The following is a 24,523-nucleotide window of genomic DNA, read 5'->3' as shown; positions in this document are numbered from 1 at the left end:
CCAGTCGGTAGTGCCTCCTTGTTTGGTACATTAGCTGCCCAATACCTACACCAGCGTAACCGTTGCTTGATATACAGCCCCTTTGGCACAAGTACACACACCTCTTTGAATATCATCACTTAGAACTGCTTATCAGTCGTCATTTTCATCAATTTAAAAAAAAATCTGTATAAGGTGAAATCTTTAATACTGCACTCATTTTATACACCTGGTCACCTCCACACCTTAGGGGCTGTAGTGTTTACATTCTTTCTCTTGTTTTTGTCGGTATGACAATGACGGGAAATATTTTCCAACAGTAGAAGGTAAGCAAATGTAAACATGTATATCAACGTCTATATAAAACAAAAAAAATTTATTTAAAAAGAAAATAAAAGTAAAAGAACAACTTGTGTTTTGCAAAACCAGTGAGTGATTGGTTCTACATAATTATAAAACTGAAGAAAATATGTCCTCCATTGTAGCTGTATTAAAATTAATGTAGAAAAATTAATATGGTTGTTTTAAGTAATGTTATTTAATGTTAATAAATTGAACAATGGAAGTAGTTAACAATTAAGGGTAAAAAAAAGTGAGATCACGTATGTAAGTGAGCACATGTGTAAACATATCATCATTACTCTTCATAAGAATATGAAAGCAACATTTATTTACTGTTCATATATATTTTAATTAATGTTTCTAAATTTCTTTTTGATTGAAGTATTGTTTGTTTGTGCAAATTGAACAATACAAATCATTAATAATACGAAGAATATTAAAACACATGAGGAGACAAGACGTCATTGTTTTTGTTGTTTACAAAACCAGTGACTGATTGGTTCTACATATAAAATTGAAGAAAATAAGACCCTGGTTGTAGCTGTAGTAAAATTAGTATGGTTGTTTTAAGTAATGTTATTTAATGCTAATAAATGGAACAATGGAAGTAGCTAACAATTAAGGGTAAAAAAAAAGAGAGATCGCGTATGTAAGTGAGCACATGTGTAAACACATCATCATTACTCTTCATAAGAATATGAAAGCAACACTTATTTACTGTTCATATATATTTTAATTAATGTTTCTGAATTAAAAAAAAATATCTACCCACCAGTGGTAATAAAGTTGAAAACATAAGGACAGCCAATGTTGTTGTGTGTGTGTTTTTACTTGGATGACGAAGGTGTATTTAAATTTGGAAGATTTTAATTTTGTGGGGTTTTTACAGTCTAAATGGGTATCCAAATATGAGAGCCTACTGTAAATAGGTGTCCAAATATGAGAACCTACATATAAAGAAACAAACATTCCTGCATTTGAGACCAGCAGACAACCTTTAGCAATTCCTCAATAGATGGCGCTGCCGCACCACTGCCATTAGTAAACAAACACACAGCAGCAAGGGTTTATTATTATTTTTTTTCGCAATATATCGACAATATTAGTTAAAACAATAGTTTTATAGTACTGTATAGAGAATACTTGTACTGTAATTGTTAAGTACTGTAATGAGGTAACAGTCTTTGTAAGGGGCTGATTTCAAAAACCTCTGCTACAACTCATCGACTAACATCCTGGAAGACGCAGGGTAATTTTCGAGGTATATTTTTGTCATAAAAAGTGCGTCTTTTAAGCCGAAAAATACGGTATATATATATATATATATATATACAATCAACACCTCAACCCGCCAGGCTTCGAACCCACGGCCCATGAGCCCATGACTGTTACCAGGGAACGCTAACCGCTGGACCATCAGGATACTAAAAGCAGTTCTAGACTTTGTTATATTTCACAAAAAAGCCTGTTCAACGAGCTTTTGGCGCCGTGAACCTCTAATGGGGACTACCCGTATCACGTAGGTGGTCAGAGTAACGTTTTACCAAATCCGGCTTCGAAACACGAGGATCCATATATATTTCATTAGCCCTGGCGGGTTGAGGTGTTGATTGTAGGTGAAAGATTTTATCCTCAATAGATGTAGGTTAACATTTCACCTGCAGGCAAATGCTTAAAAAAACCCTAAGTAAGGAAGCATATTCCTTTAACACAGTATCTGACCAGTATGAGGAGGATCATCGTGTCTCCGTCAGGGGGTCGTGGAGTGGTGGTCCAGCAGGCGTCACGTGTTTTTTTTTGGGGGGGGTGGGGGGGGGGCACGGACGTATATGCGATCGGACGTTGTTCGGTCGGACGTTAACCAGCGCATATATATATATATATATACAGTTAACCCTCACTTTACGCAGTTAATGTAACCCGCAGGGTCCCGCGTAAAGTGAGAAATGCGTAAAGTGAATAACATAACATATGGGATTAATTGAAATAGAGTCTGGGCCGACCCCCAAACTCCACTTTTTGACGACACACAACTATGTTGTAGTAAAAATTTTATCTTAACTTTATGATGGTACGAAAAAACAAGTAATATAGAAGAGGTTAGGTTAGGAAAAATAAAGGTTAACATAGGAAAAATAAAGGTTAGGTTAGAAAAACTAAAAGTTATGTGGAACACTTACGTTAGTAGAAGAGATGGGTCGGCATACGGGGATGGAGGCTGGTTCCGAGGCAGAGGGCAGATTACTGGCCCTCAGGTGAATCACCATTACTAGGTGAATCACCATCACTGTCACTTACAGTTGTCAGGGCTTCCCTGACAAATCCCTCAAAGTCATCTTCACTGTCACTATCATTGGCTTGGGCTGGCTGTGGTGGGTTGCGGGCGAAGAACTCGGTTATGTTTTTTTGACGGCTGGTGTTTATGTTGTCTTGATACACCGTGATGTACGGCTCCATAGCCTGCACCAGCCGGGTATGGAAGACTTCATAGCGGTCATCGTCATTGTCGCTGGAAAGGAAGGACTTCATTTTCTCTGCACACTCCATGGCACCCTTAATATCACTATGAGTTAAACTGTGTTCTTCGGAGAATGACGCACCTTCTTCCTCTTCTTCACTGACGTGATCTTCTTCCAACATCTCGTCGGCAGTCACTTCAGGATCTCTGATCACCTTCAGGATGTCGTCGTTGGTGGTCTCGGAGAAGCCTGGAACTGTAACAGTCTGCGCAGCTTCTCTGGCAAGGTCCACTGCTACTGCAACAGTCTGAACCTCACCAGTCACAGATTGACTCCTCCTCTCACCTGGTATTCCATGCAACACATGTCTCCATGCGTGACGAATTGTAGACAGCTGATCCCATGACTCCACCAAGAAGTCCACAGCTTTCTTGATGTTAAATACTCTCCAGAATTGTTTGAACAGTATTTTTTGCTGTGCCAACTGTTGATCCTCATCTTCTTCGCTCTTGCTATCGGTGGTGGTGTCACTCAGGTTACGCAACTCTTCCCTGGTGTTGGTGTACTCGTTCAGGAGTTTGAATTTTTTTGTTGAGAATGCAGCTTTTACATTACAGATTAACTCTTGGTCCATGGGCTGTAATATAGACGTAGTGTTGGGAGGAAGGAAGACCACTTTTACGTTGGGGTGACGATCTAACAGTAGGCGCGAGTGTCCTGGTGCGTTATACAGCAGCAACAAAATATTGAATGGCACATTCTGTCGCTCACAGAATTTCTTTACATCGGGAACAAAACAGTCATCAAACCAGGAGAGGGACAGTGTAGAGAACATCCACGCCTTACGTGAGGTCAGCCAGTGGACATTTAGCTTGGTCATGTCCATGGTTTTGTAGGCGTGCGGCTTACATGCTGTGTGAATCACTGATAACTTGAGCTTACAGGTACCGGAGGCATTGGTGGTAAACAGGACGGTGATGCGTTCCTTCTGCATCTTCCGGCCCCGAATCCTGCTGGCATTCTTTACAACGAAGGATTTGGAAGGTAGCTTTTTCCAGAAAAGACCAGATTCGTCCATGTTAAACTCCTGGTCGTCACTTTACTGTCCTTCCTCCATAATCTCATGTAAAAACGGAGGAAATTCCGTAGCCGCAGCACGGTCAGCACTCGCTTCTTCACCACCAATGTTTATATTGGTGATCTTGTTCCGGATCTTAAACCTCTGTAACCACCCAGAGGAAGCATTAAAGGGTTTGGGCTCTGTAATTCCCATCTTTCGTGCCACTGCCATGTACAGTTCACGTGCGTAGTCCTTAACAGAGCGCGTGTTGACCGCCATGTTCCGTCGCACCTGACGCACCAAGTACCTCACAAGTAATTTTTCTGTCTTGAGAAGCACCTGGTTGTGAAAATACTTGATCATAGAAGCACCTGTAGACTTTGTGATCTTCATGTGCTCCTTTATCTTGGCTGCATCCTTCTTTATTGTTCGAATCGTAGATTCATTCACACCATGCTGGCGCGCCAAATCAACCTGCCTTGTTCCTTTCTCCAACTCTTGGATGATGGTATACTTCACCTCGTAGCTTAAGGAACGTCGTGTCTTCTTTGGCTTAGTGCCGCTGGGTCCAGGTAAGGAAAGGTTTCTCTCTGAGGGTGGTGGTCCGGCGGAAGCCATTTTACTGAACAATGGATGCACGATTACACGGTGTGGCCTTGAGGGATGAAACTGCCGCGGCTAGGTCAAGCGTCGTCTTTCCTCCCTCCCTCCCTCCCCCGGGTGGACACGTCATAATACTTTAAGCCAATTACAGCTAGCAGCAGAGGGGGGTAGGGATGCATGGCCAATCACAGTCGGATACGTCATATGACGTCAGTGATAACGCAACAAAGAAACACACTGTGCAACCTTACCGCGCGGCTTGCCCAAGCGGAGGGAGGAGGAGGGAGAGGCGAGGAGCACAGGCGGGCGGGTGGCGGGTGGGGCGAATCTAAAAATAGCGTCGCGCCGGACACTCTCCGCGTAATGGGGTTCACGTACTGCGTAATGTGAGCACATTAGTGCCGGACACTCTCCGCGTAATGGGGTTCACGTACCGCGTAATGTGAGCACATTAGGTTCTGGCACGGCACCGCGTAAACGCGGAATGTGGGACCGTGTAAAGTGAGGGTTAACTGTATATATATATATATATATATACAGTGGGGTATGCTCTAACGAATCTAATTGGTTCTAGAACCTTGTTCGTTATAGCATTCGTTCGTTATAGGATTAATCCGTTCCAGGCCCCCAAATACAACCACTTAACACTGAAAAATATAATATAAAATTGTAAAAAAGTTCATATATATGCATCTAAACCCCTGAAATAAAGAATATCATTAATATTTGTAATAAAAAAACAATAAATTAGAAAAAAAAAAAAATTAAATAATGTTCGTTGTAGGAGTTTCGTTCGTTATAGCATTCTCAATTTTATAGGTAAAACCTTTCGTTATAGGAATATTCGTAGTAGGATCCGTTCGTTATAGCATACCCCACTGTATATATATATATACAGTTTTACCCCGCTTAATGCGCTTTCACTTAACGTGTTTTCGCATATACGCGGTGCCTTGCCAAAGCTGAACTTTCACTTAACGCGGGTTTTTTCCACATATACGCGGTGAGTGTCCGAGACGCTATTTTTAGATTTGCCCCACCCGCCACCCTGCCTGACTGCCTGTTTTAGCTCATAAAATTCATACAAATTACCAGGCCAGAATATAATTTACATTGCTGGAATTCTTATAATTTGGTGATCATTTTGAATATAAACATCATATATTTTGCTTTAAACTTACAATTTTTAGATAAAATTTTTTCTCTAGGTAACTATGGTATCTTTTGTCCAAAATATATGACATTTATATTCAAAATATTCCTGGTCTTACAAGGAATCCAGCAATGTCAATTATATTATCCTAACTTTAGTTTGAGGTATTATTTATTAAAATTTAGTGGTTATCCCACACATCTCCTTGGGACGGTTGGTGGGGGGTGGGGGGTGGGGGGGAGGGAGGGACCAACCGACCATCTGTTACCGTGTGAAGAATTATTATTTTTTTTTATTAACTGAAGATATTTGTTTTAGCTCATAAAATTCATACAAATTACCCGGTCAGAATATAATTTACATTGCTGGAATTCTTATAATTTGGTGATCATTTTGAATATGAACATCATATATTTTGCTTTAAATTTACAATTTTTAGATAAAAATTTTTCTCTAGGTAACTATGTTATCTTTTGTCCAAAATATATGACATTTATATTCAAAATATTCCTGGTCTTACAAGGAATCCAGCAATGTCAATTATATTATCCTAACTTTAATCTGAGGTATTATTTAATACTAAATGTTAAAAACTCTGGAAGGGAGGATTGGTGGGGGGTGGGGGGGAGGGTTGGGACTGACCGCGCGGTTGGAAGAGGGGGGGAGGCAAGGTGGGGTACTTTGATTGACAGATAGTGTCGTGAAGATTATTTTTTTTTTATTAACTGAAGATATTTGTTTTAGCTCATAAAATTCATACAAATTACCCGGTCAGAATATAATTTACATTGCTGGAATTCTTATAATTTGGTGATCATTTTGAATATAAACATATATTTTGCTTTAAACTTACAATTTTTAGATAAAAATTTTTCTCTAGGTAACTATGTTATATTTTGTCCAAAATATATGACATTTATATTCAAAATATTCCTGGTCTTACAAGGAATCCAGCAATGTCAATTATATTTTCCTAACTTTAGTTTGAGGTTATCCCACACATCTCCTTGGGACGGTTGGTGGGGGGGGTGGAGGGAGGGACCGACCGACCATCTGTTAGCCGGCTGTGTAGTGTGAGAGGGGGAGGGAGTTGAGTCCATTATTTGAATGGACATTAACTTGGCGACTGTATTTCTCTATTTTTCTTAAGTATTAATTGTGTGCATGTACCATCATAAAATTAAGATGTTATTTTTACTACAACATAGGTATGTGCCTTCAAAAAGTGGAGTTTGGGGGTCGGGCCGGTTTCTATTGGAATTAATCCCATATGTTCTGTTGTTCACTTAACGCGGATTTCACTTAACGCGGGACCCTCTGGGTTCAATTGACCGCGTTAAGTGGGGTACAACTGTACAGTACTTTGTTGCCAAAAAGAAATCCATGCATAATATGCAAAGAGAAAGTAAAAATCAGAATACAGTAGAAGTCCAAAAATCCGGACTGCTTGGGGATTGGGTCGGTCCGGATTTTCGGATTTTCCGGATTCTCAGGCAGTACAGGTAGTTCTGCTATAACGCGATAGTTGTGTTCTTGTAAAACATCGTGTTATAGAAATTCGTGTAATAGAAATAACAGGGCTTATGAAGAAAATAGGGTTAGGTGCAGATTACTCCAAATCGAAAAAAAATTTCGTAGTTAGCCTAACACAAAGGATAGCACAGTCTAAATAAATGTTACATTCATATCTAATAATGAAATCATACAGTAAATGTTACACTTTACCTTGAAAAAATATGAATATAACTTGATGGGGGAGAAGGTTGATGTTGAGGCTGAGGAGTCATGAAACATCAAGCTTTTCTTCAAGTGTTATAGCCTTTCTTTTACGATCACCACCGGAAATGCGATCACCAGAGTGCTTCCCAGAGATATTCTTCCTTTCCATAGTCACAAAATTGGAGAAACAGTAATCAGAATTCACTGAGGACACTTAAAAACTTCACACGTGTTTCAAACAAAGTGTGGAGTAAACAGAGCGCGCGGGTCTAAAGCGCTATGTATTTTGTTTTTCTCTTATTTAAAATTTTACATTTTACATATACTGTACAGGTATACTGTATACATAAATATTACATAAATTATTTCTGCAATTCTTCACAAACAAAACACATAAATCAATTGAACATGTGATGTCGAGCGTGAACTGTAAACACTGCATAACCCCGCGCCAAGCCACAACACTGTACTGTACAGTACACTTTAAGCGCTACGTATTTAGTTTTTCTTTTATTTAAATTTTTACAATTTTATATATATATATATATATATATATATATATATATATATATATATATATATATATATATATATATATATATATATATATATATATATATATATATATATATATATATATATATATATATATATATATATATATATATATATATATATATATATATATATATATATATATATATATATATATATATATATGTAAATTGTAATTATATTATTCATTGCTACACATACAAAACATGAGAAACGTTTGAGTCCCCCAGTAGAGATGTCCGTTCTCTATCCACTTCAGGATGTCCTAGTCCTCCGTTTTCTTTTTGTGTACTCGCTCAGGGACTCAAGTATTTCTGTATATAACACAGGATGATAAGGGAATTTTTATTTATTTGTTTATTTATTTATTTATAATATACTGTAATATATTAAATATACTGCAAGTATTTTCTTTAATTTATATACATTTATGTACATTTATGGTGATCGTTAAGGACCAAACTCCTAATCCATGACGTGACTTTTGTTCATCATTTATATCCTAAATTTACCACTGTCGGTAGTTTCAAGAATTAACGCAGTCATTTACTGAATATTCTTTGCAAAAAATAAATTTCAAATGAATTATTTATAGGAGATAAGTATTATGATCAGTAAATATACAGATATGCATTACTGACCACCTCCGAACACAAGGACGGCTAAAAATAGCCACAGGCGGTCACAGTCAAGGTCACTTTCCCTTTCTTGTCACTGTAGGACCTTGTGAGTGGTTTACTGTATACATAAATATTACATAAATTATTTCTGCAATTCTTCACAAACAAAACACATAAATCAATTGAATATGTGATGTTGAACGTGAACTGTAAACACTGTGTGTGATGTAAAGAGAGCGCGGGTCTAAAACGCTATGTAATTTGATTTTTTCTTTTATTTAAAATTTTACAATTTACTTATAATATATAGGTATACTGTATACATAAATATTACATACATTATTTCTGCAATTGTTCACAAACAAAACACATAACTCAATTGAACATGTGATGTCGAACATGAACTGAAGCCATAACAACCGTTCGAGTGGAATCGCGTTAGAGCAAACGAGTTCGCGTTTTACAAATATCGTTCCTCAATTCATAAATAGCGTTAGAGCAAATTCGCGTTGTCAAAACACGCGTTATAGCAGAACTCACTGTACTTTTAAAATTCAAATTTCAGGAGAAATAAAGAAGAGTTGAACAGGTACATTTTGATAGTATATTCATTAGCAAATATAGCATGCTTCATTTATCAAAACAAGCAGTTTTAAAGATAAAGCTGTGAATTCTAAAATTTTATTCTTTGCCTTTTTTATATCATAAATTGTAGACTTTCCAATGTCGTATGTTTCCATTAGAGCAGTGTTACTCACACCACGTTCTAGTTTCTTAATTATTTCAAGTTTGTCACTCAATTTCAACGTGTTCTTTTTTCTCTTCACACAACGAAGTTTATCTACTTTAGGAGCCATTATTATGGGCTTGTACAGTACTCTGTAAATGGAAAGAGTAGGACTCAAAATTACATACGTTGTCACAGTTTGATTGCTCATTTTAAAGTGGTGACCGCGTGATCGCTTGTTGTCGCTGTGCAGCTGTGGCGCTCACGCATGCACACATACACACAAAAGCCAGCTAAAAAAAAAAATAGAGTTTGAGTTTTCGAAAAGTCCGGATTCTCGGGTGGTCCGGATTTCTGGCATCCAGATTTTTGGACTTTTACTGTAGTGATGTTTTCTGGGTTGGGACTAAATGCAAAATAGAAATCAGTGAAGTTTTTATGATGTCTTATGAGCAGTAAGACTGCCTGTAGCAGATGACTGTAATGTATTTTCAATATCTTGTCACTGAAATATAGGATATTTGTGCCCATGAAGTACTGTCTAAGCCAATTGGGTTATTTAGAGATTAAGCAAAAGAAAAAAAAAAAAAAAAAATCACTGTACACAAAATTCATTGTGATTCTGCAGGCAGCTCTATTTTCTTTTCTTTTTTAAGGAAAAGTGTTAATGAGGTATATTTTACTTTTTCAGAGAGGCTTCAAACTTCGTGAAAAGTTGGCTAATGCAAATTTTGGCATGTCAAGACCAAACTCCCTCCACCTGTTGCCTTCTACGCCTCAAATTCGGGGACTCCACACATTTATTCGTAACAAGGACACACCACGTGATGAGTTTATATTTTATTCCAAAAGATTAATACGTCTCGTCATTGAACATGCACTGACTTTGTTACCATTCACGGTGAGGACAAAGTAGTTGATTGTTGAGTTTATGCATAAATAGTTTTGAAACACTCTGTTACATCTGTATAATTACTGCACTTAATTCTTATTAAGAGTAAAAAATCCTAAGTTAATTATCCATGTGCTGGTTTTTTAGAGCTGTTGGAGCATTCTTTGGTCACTACTGGGTTCAGTGCACAACTTATCCAGACAAGCAGTTAACTGTATTCCACACAGTCAGACTCATTCTGTTAAAGCCATACTAAGAATAATTATGAAAACAAGAGCTCTGCATTCCCTTTGTTACTTGATAAAAGTATGTTGGTATGTTAACAATTTCAAGGGCTACAAAAAGAATCCCAACCTTTAATTTTTCTTATCATGTAGATCATAGCCACTACAAGTTTTACAAAATAACCCCAGACTCTTGTTCTTTTTGTCATTTGGACCTTATTGCAAAGTTTTACAAAAGAATTATAAAACCTAGTTCTTTCCAGCAGTTAAGAACATGAGAAAATAAGGAGTCTGCAATAGGCCAGTTGTCCTGTGCATGGCAGCTCCTTTTGAGAGTTACTACCACCGTCTATCATCCATGAATCTATCTAGCCTCCTTTTAAAACTTTCCAGCATTCCAGTTGCTAAGCTTGTTCCACTCATCTACCACCCTATTTGTGAACCAGTTCCTCCCTATCTCCCTCCTAAACCTAAACTTATTCAGCTTAAATCCATTGCTATGAGTCCTATCCTGCACAGATATTATAAGAACTTTATTTATATCTCCTTTATTGATTCCTTTCACCCACTTAAATACTTCTATCATATCTCCCCGCACTCATCATCGTCAAGAGTTTTCTTCCGGGACTGTACATGTTATTGTCACCAATATTCTTTCTAATTTATCATTGCATATAGAGACAAATTTTTCTAAAAGAAACTAGGCCAAACATTGCAGCTGGCCCTTGGACCAGCAGTCATTATGTTTAAGTAAGGTCCTGCATGTGTTTGTCACTTTTTAAAGTTGGAAAAAGTTAACACATTTTTTGTTGGGAATTCAGACCTAAGTGCTATCTTACACCTTCAAGCAGGACGTGACGGTTGAAACGCCACAAGGCATCCCATATGAGGGTAAACGCATTGCAACAGAGAAGATCTGTGGTGTGTCCATCCTACGAGCAGGAGAAACTATGGAGAATGCTCTCTGTGAAGTTCTAAAAGATGTCCGAATTGGCAAGATCCTTATTCAGACTAACCTGGACACTGGAGAACCTGAGGTATGAACATTTGGTGTTGTGTGCCAACAGTGATCATCATTAATAAATGTTCTAGTTGGAAATGTTTTATCTTAGATTTAGCAAATTTCATTAACAAGAGATACTAGGTAGTAGGTAATAGGCACCTATCAAACAGGGAGGTACTACCACCTGGGAAGATATTGGAAGCATAATGTGTTGTCTAATGGTAGACCCTGCTGCCATATGGCATCACAAAAACTGTGACCAAGCCCAGGTTGCTAATCTGACTTTCTGTCTCTTTTACACACATGTTCTCAATTGTTTCTCTTGCTTTGACAACACGACATACATATATTGTTTCTTACTATTGAATTATTTTTTTTATTTTTTTTTATGGTATTATATTATTACAGTGGTGTATTATCATTATTATTAATATTTTTATTATTAATATTAAGTACAGTGAACCTTCAAAGATCCGGACCAAAATGGGCTGGGACCACCTGTCCGTAAAAGCCAATTGTCCGAATCTTCCGGCGAATGTACTAAATGTATAAAAAGGATATATTATGATAAGAAACACCTAAAAAACAGTACATATTATCCTGACCACTGGGGTTAGTTATACAGACTTCTTCCTGTAGTACTCAAATGTACTACACTAAAGAACTAAAATTTTTATCTCTTGCAAAAACTGTTTTATTTTTTTTGGGGCATTAGCCCACCAGGGCACAGGTCATTTTATAATGACCCACATCAAGGCCTGTGGGGGAGAAAATATATTAAAATAGAGTAATAATAATAAGAAGAATAAAAATAAAATTAATAAAAATAATTAAAAATATATAACAATTAGTACAATAAAGAAATATTAATAATACTAATACCGTATATCTCGGCCTATAAGACGGAATTTGAACCATAAAAGAATCAGCCCAAAGTTGGGGGGTCGTCTTAAGCACCAGATATAAAATTCTTACCTCTTAAATATTGAGGTTTAGTGTGTCAAGAGTGGTGAAGGAAACATCGTAAACCACTCACAAGGTCCTACCACTAATTATTTTATACTGAAACTTACGTTTGGGAAGCTGGATTAAAATGAAGATTACCGGTATATTAAAATAATAAAAATGTATTATAAACCTGTCTAACATACCGTAAAAGAACAATATACCCCGGTAATAAACACAGCTGCTACCTCCCCCCCCCCCATTTGCCAGTGACAAGAAAGGGGAAGTGACCTTGACTGTGACCGCCTGTGGCTATTTTTAGCCGTCCTTGTGTTCGAGGTGGTCAGTAATGCATATCTGTATATTTACTGATCATAATATTTATCTCCTATAAATAATTCATTTAAAATTTATTTTTTTTACAAAGAATATTCAGTAAATGACTGCGTTAATTCTTGAAACTACCGACTGTGGTAAATTTAGGATATAAATGATGAACAGAAGTCACGTCATGGATTCGGAGTTTGGTCCTTAATGATCACCATAAATGTCTGGTCAACTTCACCTACCAGGTATAATGGTCGCCTCCCTTTTTTGCAAAACATGTATATAATTAAAGAAAATACTTGCAGTGTGTTTAATATATTACAGTATATTATAAATAAATAAATAAACAAATAAATTGGCAAATCTATTTCAAGTAAATGGAAATATTTTACTCACACCGACATTAATTCCAGTTAAATAACTGACGCTTAAGTGAGTCACTAGTGTACACCAGCCGGTAAAATTTGATGCCAATACTTGAAGTGAATTGGCATTATTTTAAATAACCAACCATAAATAAATGCAAAAAGGAAAAAAGATCAAAGGTGAGAAACATTATATTGTATGTATGTTGTGTTGTCAAAGGAAGAGAAACAATTGAAACTCTGCAATTGTGTGTAAATGAGGCAGAAAGATTGATCAGCAACCTAAGACTTGGTCACAATTTTCGTGATGCCATATGGAAGTAGGATCTACCATTAGACAATACTGTACATTATGCTTCCAATATCTTCCCAGGCAGTAGTATCTCCCTGTTTGGTAGCTGCCTAAAATTTTTAGTAATATTACTTTGATACAGCATGATAAATTAGATAAAGAATGAAAATAAACAAACAAAAGTTATTTACCAAGACCTTCTCTCTGAGAACAGAGGGATGGAGGGGGAGGGGAGATAAGACGGCTATTTATAGCCCGTCTTTGTGTAGGAAGTGACCGCACTATAAATAATTCATTTAAAATTTATATTTTTTACAAAGAATATTCACTACATGACTGCGATTATAAAATATTGTGAATATATATATACAGTATTACCCCGCTTTACACGATTTCACTTTCCTCGATTTCTCATTTACGCGGTACCTTGCCAGAACCGGACTTTCACTTTCCGCGGTGCATCTACAAATATACACGGTGAAGTAAAATTTTTTTTTTTTTTATTTAGCTCATAAAATTCATACAAATTACCCTGCCAGAATATAATTTACATTGCTGGAATTCTTACAATATGATGATCATTTTGAATATAAACATCATGGATTTTGCATTAGACATACAAATTTTAGATCTAATGTAATAATTTGGTTTACACAAAGCAAATATTTTATCTTTTGTGCAAAATATATGAAGTTTACATTCAAAATATTCCCTGACCTGCAAGGAATCCAGAAATGTCAATTATATTATCCTAACTTTAGTCTGAGGTATTATTTATTACTAAAAGTTAAAATCTAGTTTTTTCACCCAAACATTTCTGTGATAGGGAGGGAAGGTGGGGGGGGAGGGTTGGGACCGACCGACCCAGCTGGCGTGAGTGTGAGGAGGTGGGGGAGGCAAGGTGGGGTACTTTGATTGACAAATAGTGTGTGAAGAATTTTTTTTTTTTATTACCTGAATATATTTGTTTTAGCTCATAAAATTCATACAAATTACTCGGCCAGAATATGATTTACATTGCTGGAATTCATACAATATGATGATCATTTTGAATATAAACATCATGGATTTTGCATTAGACATACAAATTTTAGATCTTATGTAATAATTTGGTTCACACAAGCAAATATTTTATCTTTTGTGCAAAATATATGAATTTTACATTCAAAATATTCCCTGACCTGCAAGGAATCCAGAAATGTCAATTATATTATCCTAACTTTAGTCTGAGGTATTATTTATTACTAAACGTTAAAAATCTAGTGTTTTCACCCAACCATTTCTCTCAGAGAGGTAGGAGCTAGTTAGCTGGGAAGAGGGGGGGGGGGGATTTGAGTCCATTATTTGAATGGACATTAATCTGGCGACTGTATTTCTCTTAAATATTATTTGTGTGAGCAGACCATCATAAAATGTAGATGTAATTTTTACTACAACATAGGTATTGTGTCGGAAAAAGTGGAGTTTGGGGGTCGGGCCAGTCTCTATTGGAATTAATCCCATATGTTCTGTTGTTCACTTTACGCGGTTTTCACTTTCCGCGGTACCCTGTGGGTTCAATTGACCGCGAAAATCGGGGTACTACTGTGTGTGTGTGTGTGTGTGTGTGTGTGTGTGTGTATATATATATATATATATATATATATATATATATATATATATATATATATATATATATATATATATATATATATATATATATATATATATATATATATATATATATATATATATATATATATATATATATATATATATATATATATATATATATATATATATATATATATATATATATATATATATATATATATATATATATATATATATATATATATATATATATATATATATATATATATATATATATATATATATATATATATATATATATATATATATATATATATATATATATATATATATATATATATATATATATATATACAGTATTACCCCGCTTAACGCGCTTTCACTTAACGCGTTTTCGCATATACGCGGTGCCTTGCCAAAGCTGAACTTTCACTTAACGCGGATTTTTCCACAGCAACGCGGTGAGTGTCCGGCTCGAGAGCTATTTTTAGATTCGCACCACCCCCCACCCGCCACCCTGCCTGACTGCCTGTTTTAGCTCATAAAATTCATACAAATTACCCAGCCAGAATATAGTTTACATTGCTGGAATTCTTATAATTTGGTGATCATTTTGAATATAAACAACATATTTTTTGCATTAAACATACAATTTTTAGATAAAATGTTTAATCTGAGTAAGTATGTTATCTTTTGTCCAAAATATATGACATTTATATTCAAAATATTCCTGGTCTTACAAGGAATCCAGCAATGTCAATTATATTATCCTAACTTTAATCTGAGGTATTATTTAATACTAAATGTTAAAAACTCTTGAATGGAGGATTGGTGGGGGGTGGGGGGAGGGTTGGGACTGACCGCACGGTTGGAAGAGGGGGGGAAGGCAAGGTGGGGTACTTTGATTGACAGATAGTGTTGAAGAATATATTTTTTTTTTTATTAACTGTAGATATTTGTTTTAGCTCATAAAATTCATACAAATTATCCGGCCAGAATATAATTTACATTGCTGGAATTCTTATAATTTGGTGATCATTTTGAATATAAACAACATATTTTTTGCATTAAACATACAATTTTTAGATAAAATGTTTAATCTGAGTAAGTATGTTATCTTTTGTGAAAAATATATGACATTTATATTCAAAATATTCCTGGTCTTACAAGGAATCCAGCAATGTCAATTATATTTTCCTAACTTTAGTTTGAGGTTATCCCACACATCTCCTTGGGACGGTTGGTGGGGGGTGGGGGGGGGGAGGGAGGGACCGACCGACCATCTGTTAGCTGGCTGTGTACTGTAGTGTGAGAGGGGGAGGGAGTTGAGTCCATTATTTGAATGGACATTAACTTGGCGACTGTATTTCTCTTAAGTATTAATTGTGTGCATGTACCATCATAAAATTAAGATGTTATTTTTACTACAACATAGTTATTTGTCGTCAAAAAGTGGAGTTTGGGGGTCGGGCTGGGTTCTATTGGAATTAATCCCATATGTTCTGTTATTCACTTAACGTGGTTTTCACTTAACGCGGGACCCTCTGGGTTCAATTGACCGCGTTAAGTGGGGTACAACTGTATATATATATATATATACATATACACAGTTAACCCTCACTTTATGCGTTTAATGTAACCCGCAGGGTCCCGCGTAAAGTGAGAAACGTGTAAAGTGAATACAGTATTAACCCGCCTAACGCGGTTTCACTTGGCGCGTTTTATCATATACGCGGTGCCTTGCCAGAGCTGAACTTTCACTTAACGTGGAATTTTTCATCATATACGCGGTGAGTGTCCGGCTCGAGACGCTATTTTTAGATTTTCCCCACGCGCCACCCGCCTGCCCGCCTGCCTGCCTCTCCCTCCTCCTTCCTCCGCTTGGGTAAGCGGCGCGGTAAGGTTGCGCAGTGTGTGTCTTTGTTGCGTTATCACTGACGTCATATGACGTATCGGACTGTGATTGGCCATGCATCCCTACCCCCCTCTGCTGCTAGCTGTAATTGGCTTAAAGTATTATGACGTGACCACCCCGGGAAGGGAGGGAGGGAGGGAGGAGAGACGATGCTTGACCTAGCTGCGGCAGTTTCATCCCTCAAGGCCACACCGTGTAAACGCGCATCCATTGTTCAGTAAAATGGCTTCCGCCGGACCACCACCGCCCCCAGAGAGAGACCTTTCCTTACCTGGACCCAGCGGCACTAAGCCAAAGAAGACACGACGTTCCTTAAGCTACGAGGTGAAGTACCAAATTGTTCAAGATTTGGAGAAAGGATCACGGCAAGTTGATCTCGCGCGCCAGCATGGCGTCAACGAATCTACGATTCGCACGATCAAGAAGGATGCAGCCAAGATCAAAGAGCACATGAAAATCACAAAGTCTGCAGGTGCTTCATCTATCAGGTATTGCCAGAACAGGGTGCTGGCAAAAGTGGAAAATTTGCTGGTGAGTTATTTGGTTCGTCAGGCGCGACGCAACATGGCGGTGGACACGCGCTCAGTGCAGGAGTACGCACGTGAGCTATACGCAGCAGTGTCACGTAAGCTGGGAATTGCAGAGCCCAAACCCTTCAATGCTTCCTCTGGTTGGCTGCATAGGTTTAAGAAGAGGAACAAGATCACCAACATCAACATTGGTGGTGAGGAAGCGAGTGCTGACCGTGTGGCGGCTAGAAATTTTCCTCCGTTCTTACGCGAGATTATGGAGGAAGGACAGTACACCGACGACCAGGTGTTTAACATGGACGAATCTGGTCTTTTCTGGAAAAAGTTACCTTCCAAGACCTTCGTTGTCCAGTCTGCCAGCAAGGTAAGGGGTCGGAAGTTGCAGAAGGAACGCATCACCGTCCTGTTTACCACCAATGCCTCCGGTACCTGTAAACCAAAGTTATCGGTGATTCACACAGCCCGCAAGCCGCACGCCTACAAGAATATGGACATGAACAAGCTTAATGTCCACTGGCTAACCGCACGTAAGGCGTGGATGTCCTCTTCTCTGTCACTCTTCTGGTTTGACAACTGTTTTGTTCCCGACGTGAAGAAATTCTGCGAGCAACAGAATGTTTCATTCAATATTTTGTTGCTCCTTGACAACGCACCTGGACACTCGCCCCTACTTATGGATCGTCACCCCAACGTAAAAGTGGTCTTCCTTCCTCCCAACACTACGTCATTAATCCAGCCCATGGACCAGGAGTTGATCTGCAATGTTAAAGCTGCGTACTCTGCAAAGAAGTTCAAGCTGCTGAACGACTCTACCAACACCAAGGATGAGTTGCGTAAGCTGGGTGACACCGACAGCGAGAGCAAAAGCGACGAGGACAAGGAACAAGAGGCGGTGACTCAAGAACTTCTCGTCAAACAATTTTGGAAGAAGTTTAACGTTAAACAAGCTGTAGACTTCTTGGTGGAGGCATGGGATCTGCTGACTATTGCTACTATTCGTCACGCATGGAGACATGTGTTGCATGGCATACCAGGTGAGAGGAGGAGTGAACCTGTGACTGGTCAGGTTCAGACTGTTGCAGTAGCAGTGGACCTTGCCAGAGAAGCTGCGCTCAATATTACAGCTGAAGGCTTCTCCGAGACCACCAACGAAGACATCCTGGAGGTGATCAGAGATCCTGAAGTGACTGCCGACGAGATGTTGGAAGAAGAACACGCCAGTGAAGAGGAGGAAGAAGGTGCGTCATTCTCCGAAGAACCTAGTTTAAGTCATAGTGATATTAAGTGTGCCATAGAGTTTGCAGAGAAAATTAAGTCCGTCCTTTCCCGCGACAATGACGATGAACGCTATGAAGTCTTCCATACCCGGCTGGTGCAGGCTATGGAGCCGTACATCACGGTGTATCATGACAACATCAACGCCAGCCGTCAGCAAAGCATAACCGAGTTCTTCGCCCGCAACCCACCACAGCCAGCCCAAGCCAGTGATAGTGAAAGTGAAGTTGACTTTGAGGGATTTGTCAGGGAAGCCCTGACAACTGTAAGTGACAGTGATGGTGATTCACCTAGTAATGGTGATTCGCCTGAGGGCCAGTAATCTGCCCTCTGCCTCGGAACCAGCCTCCATCCCCGTATGCCGACTCATCTCTTCTACAACCGTAAGTGTTACATCTAACTTTTAGTTTCTCTAACTTAACCTTCATTTTTCCTATGTTAACCTTTATCTTTCCTAACCTAACCTCCTCTATATTACTTGTTTTTTCATACCATCATAAAGTTAAGATAGAATTTTTACTACAACATAGTTATGTGTCGTCAAAAAGTGGAGTTTGGGGGTCGGGCTGGTTTCTATTGGAATTAATCCCATATGTTCTGTTGTTCACTTAACGCGGATTTCACTTAACGCGGGACCCTCTGGGTTCAATTGACCGCGTTATGTGGGGTACAACTGTAACATAATATATGGGATTAATTGAAATAGAGTCAGGGCCGACCCCCACACTCCACTTTTTGACGACACAACTATGTTGTAGTAAAAATTTTATCTTAACTTTATGATGGTATGAAAAAACAAGTAATATAGAAGAGGTTAGGTTCGGAAAAATAAAGGTTAACATAGGAAAAATAAAGGTTAGGATAGAAAAACTAAAAGTTATGTGGAACACTTACGTTAGTAGAAGAGATGGGTCGGCATACGGGGATGGAGGCTGGTTCCGAGGCAGAGGGCAGATTACTGGCCCTCAGGTGAATCACCATTACTAGGTGAATCACCATCACTGTCACTTACAGTTGTCAGGGCTTCCCTGACAAATCCCTCAAAGTCATCTTCACTTTCACTATCACTGGCTTGGGCTGGCTGTGGTGGGTTGCGGGCGAAGAACTCGGTTATGCTTTTTTGACGGCTGGTGTTTATGTTGTCTTGATACACCGTGATGTACAGCTCCATAGCCTGCACCAGCCGGGTATGGAAGACTTCATAGCGGTCATCGTCATTGTCGCGGGAAAGGAAGGACTTCATTTTCTCTGCACACTCCATGGCACCCTTAATATCACTATGAGTTAAACTGTGTTCTTCGGAGAATGACGCACCTTCTTCCTCCTCTTCACTGACGTGATCTTCTTCCAATATCTAGTCGGCAGTCACTTCAGGATCTCTGATCACCTCCAGGATGTCGTCGTTGGTGGTCTCGGAGAAGCCTGGAACTGTAACAGTCTGCGCAGCTTCTCTGGCAAGGTCCTTGCACTGCGCTGGTCACCAGTGCAGATTGACAGCTGATCCCATGACTCCACCAAGAAGTCCACAGCTTTCTTGATGTTAAATACTCTCCAGAATTGTTTGAACAGTATTTTTTGCTGTGCCAACTGTTGATCCTCATCTTCTTCGCTCTTGCTATCAGTGGTGGTGTCACTCAGGTTACGCAACTCTTCCCTGGTGTTGGTGTAGTCGTTCAGGAGTTTGAATTTTTTTGTTGAGAATGCAGCTTTTACATTACAGATTAACTCTTGGTCCATGGGCTGTAATATAGACGTAGTGTTGGGAGGAAGGAAGACCACTTTTACGTTGGGGTGACGATCTAACAGTAGGGGCGAGTGTCCTGGTGCGTTGTCCAGCAGCAACAAAATCTTGAATGGCACATTCTGTTGCTCACAGAATTTCTTTACATCGGGAACAAAACAGTCATCAAACCAGGAGAGGGACAGTGTAGAGAACATCCACGCCTTACGTGCGGTCAGCCAGTGGACATTTAGCTTGGTCATGTCCATGGTTTTGTAGGCGTGCGGCTTGCGTGCTGTGTGGATCACCGATAACTTGAGCTTACAGGTACCGGAGGCATTGGTGGTAAACAGGACGGTGATGCGTTCCTTCTGCATCTTCCGGCCCCGAATCCTGCTGGCATTCTTTACAACGAAGGATTTGGAAGGTAGCCTTTTCCAGAAAAGACCAGATTCGTCCATGTTAAACTCCTGGTCGTCACTGTACTGTCCTTCCTCCATAATCTCACGTAAAAACGGAGGAAATTCCCTAGCCGCAGCACGGTCAGCACTCGCTTCTTCACCACCAATGTTTATATTGGTGATCTTGTTCCGGATCATAAACCTCTGTAACCACCCAGAGGAAGCATTAAAGGGTTTGGGCTCTGTAATTCCCATCTTCCGTGCCACTGCCATGTACAGTTCACGTGCGTAGTCCTTAACAGAGCGCGAGTTGACCGCCATGTTCCGTCGCGCCTGACGCACCAAGTACCTCACAAGTAATTTTTCTGTCTTGAGAAGCACCTGGTTGTGAAAATACTTGATCATAGAAGCACCTGTAGACTTTGTGATCTTCATGTGCTCCTTTATCTTGGCTGCATCCTTCTTTATTGTTTGAATCGTAGATTCATTCACACCATGCTGGCGCGCCAAATCAACCTGCCTTGTTCCTTTCTCCAACTCTTGGATGATGGTATACTTCACCTCGTAGCTTAAGGAATGTCGTGTCTTCTTTGGCTTAGTGCCGCTGGGTCCAGGTAAGGAAAGGTTTCTCTCTGGGGGTGGTGGTCCGGCGGAAGCCATTTTACTGAACAATGGATGCACGATTACACGGTGTGGCCTTGAGGGATGAAACTGCCGCGGCTAGGTCAAGCGTCGTCTTTCCTCCCTCCCTCCCTCCCTCCCCCGGGTGGACACGTCATAATACTTTAAGCCAATTACAGCTAGCAGCAGAGGGGGGTAGGGATGCATGGCCAATCACAGTCCGATACGTCATATGACGTCAGTGATGTCTTATAACAAGACACGTGCATAACCTTACCCGTAGCGGGGCACAGCGTGGCGGAATAATGGGACCGCGTAAAGTGAGGTTAACTATATATATATATATATATATATATATATATATATATATATATATATATATATATATATATATATATATATATATATATAATCAACGACCTCACCAGCAAGGAATCGAACCCTCGACCTACTGGGTGTGACTAGGGGCAGCTTACGGCTAGGCCGAGACACTAAAAGTTCTAGACTCTGTTATATTTCACACAAAGCCTGTTCATCGAGCTGATGGCGCCGTGAACCTCAATGGGAAACTGCCCGTTACTCTATGTGGTGTCAGTATATACTGTATGTATATATATATATATATATATATATATATATATATATATATATATATATATATATATATATATATATATATATATATATATATATATATATATATATATATATATATATATATATATATATATATATATATATATATATATATATATATATATGCCGACTTCGACGGGTTAGGGACCCAAATCCAGGTACTGAAGTCCGACATAAAAAAAAAAAAAAAATTAATAAAATCTACAATGAAATACAGTACAGTAAAGTAATGAATAATGATGAATGGATACAGTACAGTGAAAGTAATAAATAATAAGGAATGGATACAGTGTACTGAGCACTTAACCTTTAATGTAGTCAGCTGAATGCACATGGAATCTATAATTTTCTAATTATACATGGAGACTACATTAACTGGAAACGTTTCGGTATAGAAAATGCGTGTCATTTAAATATTTTTTTTTTTTTATCTATATCTGAGGCGGTCGTAAGTCCCGGTCGTAAGTCCCGACAGTACGTAAGTCACGTAGTAATGAAGTCGAGGTCTAGGTGTGTGTATATATATATATATATATATATATATATATATATATATATATATATATATATATATATATATATATATATATATATATATATATATATAAGTGGTACCCACTTAACGCGGTCAATTGAACCCAGAGGGTCTTAAGTGAATAACAGGGCTTTATATGGGATTAATTCCCAATAGAACCCAGCCGGACCCCCAAACTCACTTTTGACGACAAATAATATGTTGTATTAAAAATAACATCTTAATTTTATGATGGTACATGCACACAATTAATACTTAAGAAATACAGTCATGAAGTTAATGTCCATTCAAATAATGGACTCAACTCCCTCCCCTCTCACACTACAGTACACAGCCAGTAACAGATGGTCGGTCAGTCCTCCCCACCCCCCACCAACCGTCCCAGGAGATGTGTGGGAATAACTCAAACTAAGTTAGGAAAATATAATTGACATTGCCTGGATTCCTTGTAAGACCAGGGAATATTTTGAACTCCTCGTCGCCATATATTTTCTGAATATTTATACTTACTCAGATTAAACATTTTATCAAAATTGTATGTTTAATGCAAAAATATATTTGTTTATGTTAAAATGATCCGCAAATTATAAGAATTCAGCAATGTAAAATTATATTCTGGCCGGATAATTTGGCATGAATTTTATGAGCTAAAACAAATATCTACAGTTAATAAAAAAAATATATTCTTCAACACTATCTGTCAATCAAAAGTACCCCACCTTGCCTCCCCCTCTTCCAACCGCGCGGTCAGTCCCAACCCTCCCCACCCCACAATCCTCCATTCAAGAGTTTTTAACATTTAGTATTAAATAATACCTCCAGATTAAAGTTAAGGATAATATAATTGAGCATTGCTGGATTCCTTGTAAGACCAAGGAATATTTTGAATATAAATGTCATATATTTTTGGACAAAAGATAACATACTTACTCAGATTAAACATTTTATCTAAAAATTGTATGTTTAATGCAAAAATATATTTAATTTATATTCAAAATGATCACCAAATTCGCGAAATTCCCAGCAATGTAAATTATATTCTGACCGGGCATTTGTATGAATTTTATGAGCTAAAACAAATATCTTCAGTTAAAAAAAATAATTCTTCACTGGGTAACAGCTGGTCGGTTAGTTGGTCCCTCCCTCCCCCGCACAACATCCCAAGGAGATGTGTGGGATAACCACTAAATTTTAATAAATAATACACCTCAAACTAAAGTTAGGATAATATAATTGACATTGCTGGATTCCTTGTAAGACCAGGAATATTTTGAATATATAAATGTCATATATTTTTGGACAAAAAGATAACATACTTACTCCAGATTAAACATTTTATCTAAAATTGTATATTTAATACAAAAAATATGTTGTTTATATTTAAAATGATCACCAAATTATAAGAATTCAGCAATGTAAACTATATTCTGGCTGGAATAATTTGTATGAATTTTATGGCTAAAACAGGCTTGTTGATCAGGCAGAATTAGCCTTGGAGTGGGGGGTGGTGCAGATCTAAAAATAGCTCTCGAGCCAGGACACTCACCGCGTTGCTGTGGAAAAATCCGCGTTAAGTGAAAGTTCAGCTTGCAAAGTACAGCGTATATCTGCAGCGTTAAGTGAAAGCAGCAGCGTTAAGCGGATAATACTGTATATATATATATATATATATATATATATATATATATATATATATATATATATATATATATATATATATATATATATATATATATATATATATATATATATATATATATATATATATATATATATATATATATATATATATATATACAGTCATGTGCCGGTTAACGTCCTAGATACGTTCTTGGAAACGTGAAGTTAACCGAAATGGACGTTGTCCGATCATCACATAAACTTTTTATTTATACTTATGTGTATGTGGAATACTATATATGTACATATCCACTTTTACTCTTAAATCACTGCTGTAATGTGATACAGGTGATTAATTTTTATCTCTTCTGCAAAATACATAGCGTTTATATTAAAATTATTCACTGTTTTA

The 24,523-nt window shown here is 37.9% G+C and overlaps 1 protein-coding gene across 4 annotated transcripts in view; it reads left to right on the top strand.

The window, feature by feature from the left end:
• Nucleotides 1-24,523, top strand: part of LOC121867227 (uridine-cytidine kinase-like 1) — a gene marked incomplete at its 5' end in the record, with an annotated part of 107,912 nt that overhangs the window by 9,506 nt on the left and 73,883 nt on the right. For 3 of the 4 annotated variants that reach the window (XM_042367075.1, XM_042367076.1, XM_042367073.1), the window contains 2 exon segments: nucleotides 9,909-10,118; nucleotides 11,182-11,370. In XM_042367075.1, the coding sequence (XP_042223009.1) occupies nucleotides 9,909-10,118; nucleotides 11,182-11,370 (399 nt within the window). 4 annotated transcript variants of the gene reach the window in all.

The sequence above is a fragment of the Homarus americanus genome, unplaced genomic scaffold (assembly GCF_018991925.1).
Source record: "Homarus americanus isolate GMGI-L3 unplaced genomic scaffold, GMGI_Hamer_2.0 scaffold6317, whole genome shotgun sequence".
NCBI lineage: Eukaryota > Metazoa > Arthropoda > Malacostraca > Decapoda > Nephropidae > Homarus > Homarus americanus.
The sequence above is the reverse complement of the archived record's forward strand: the minus strand, read 5'-3'. Positions and strand labels throughout refer to the sequence as shown.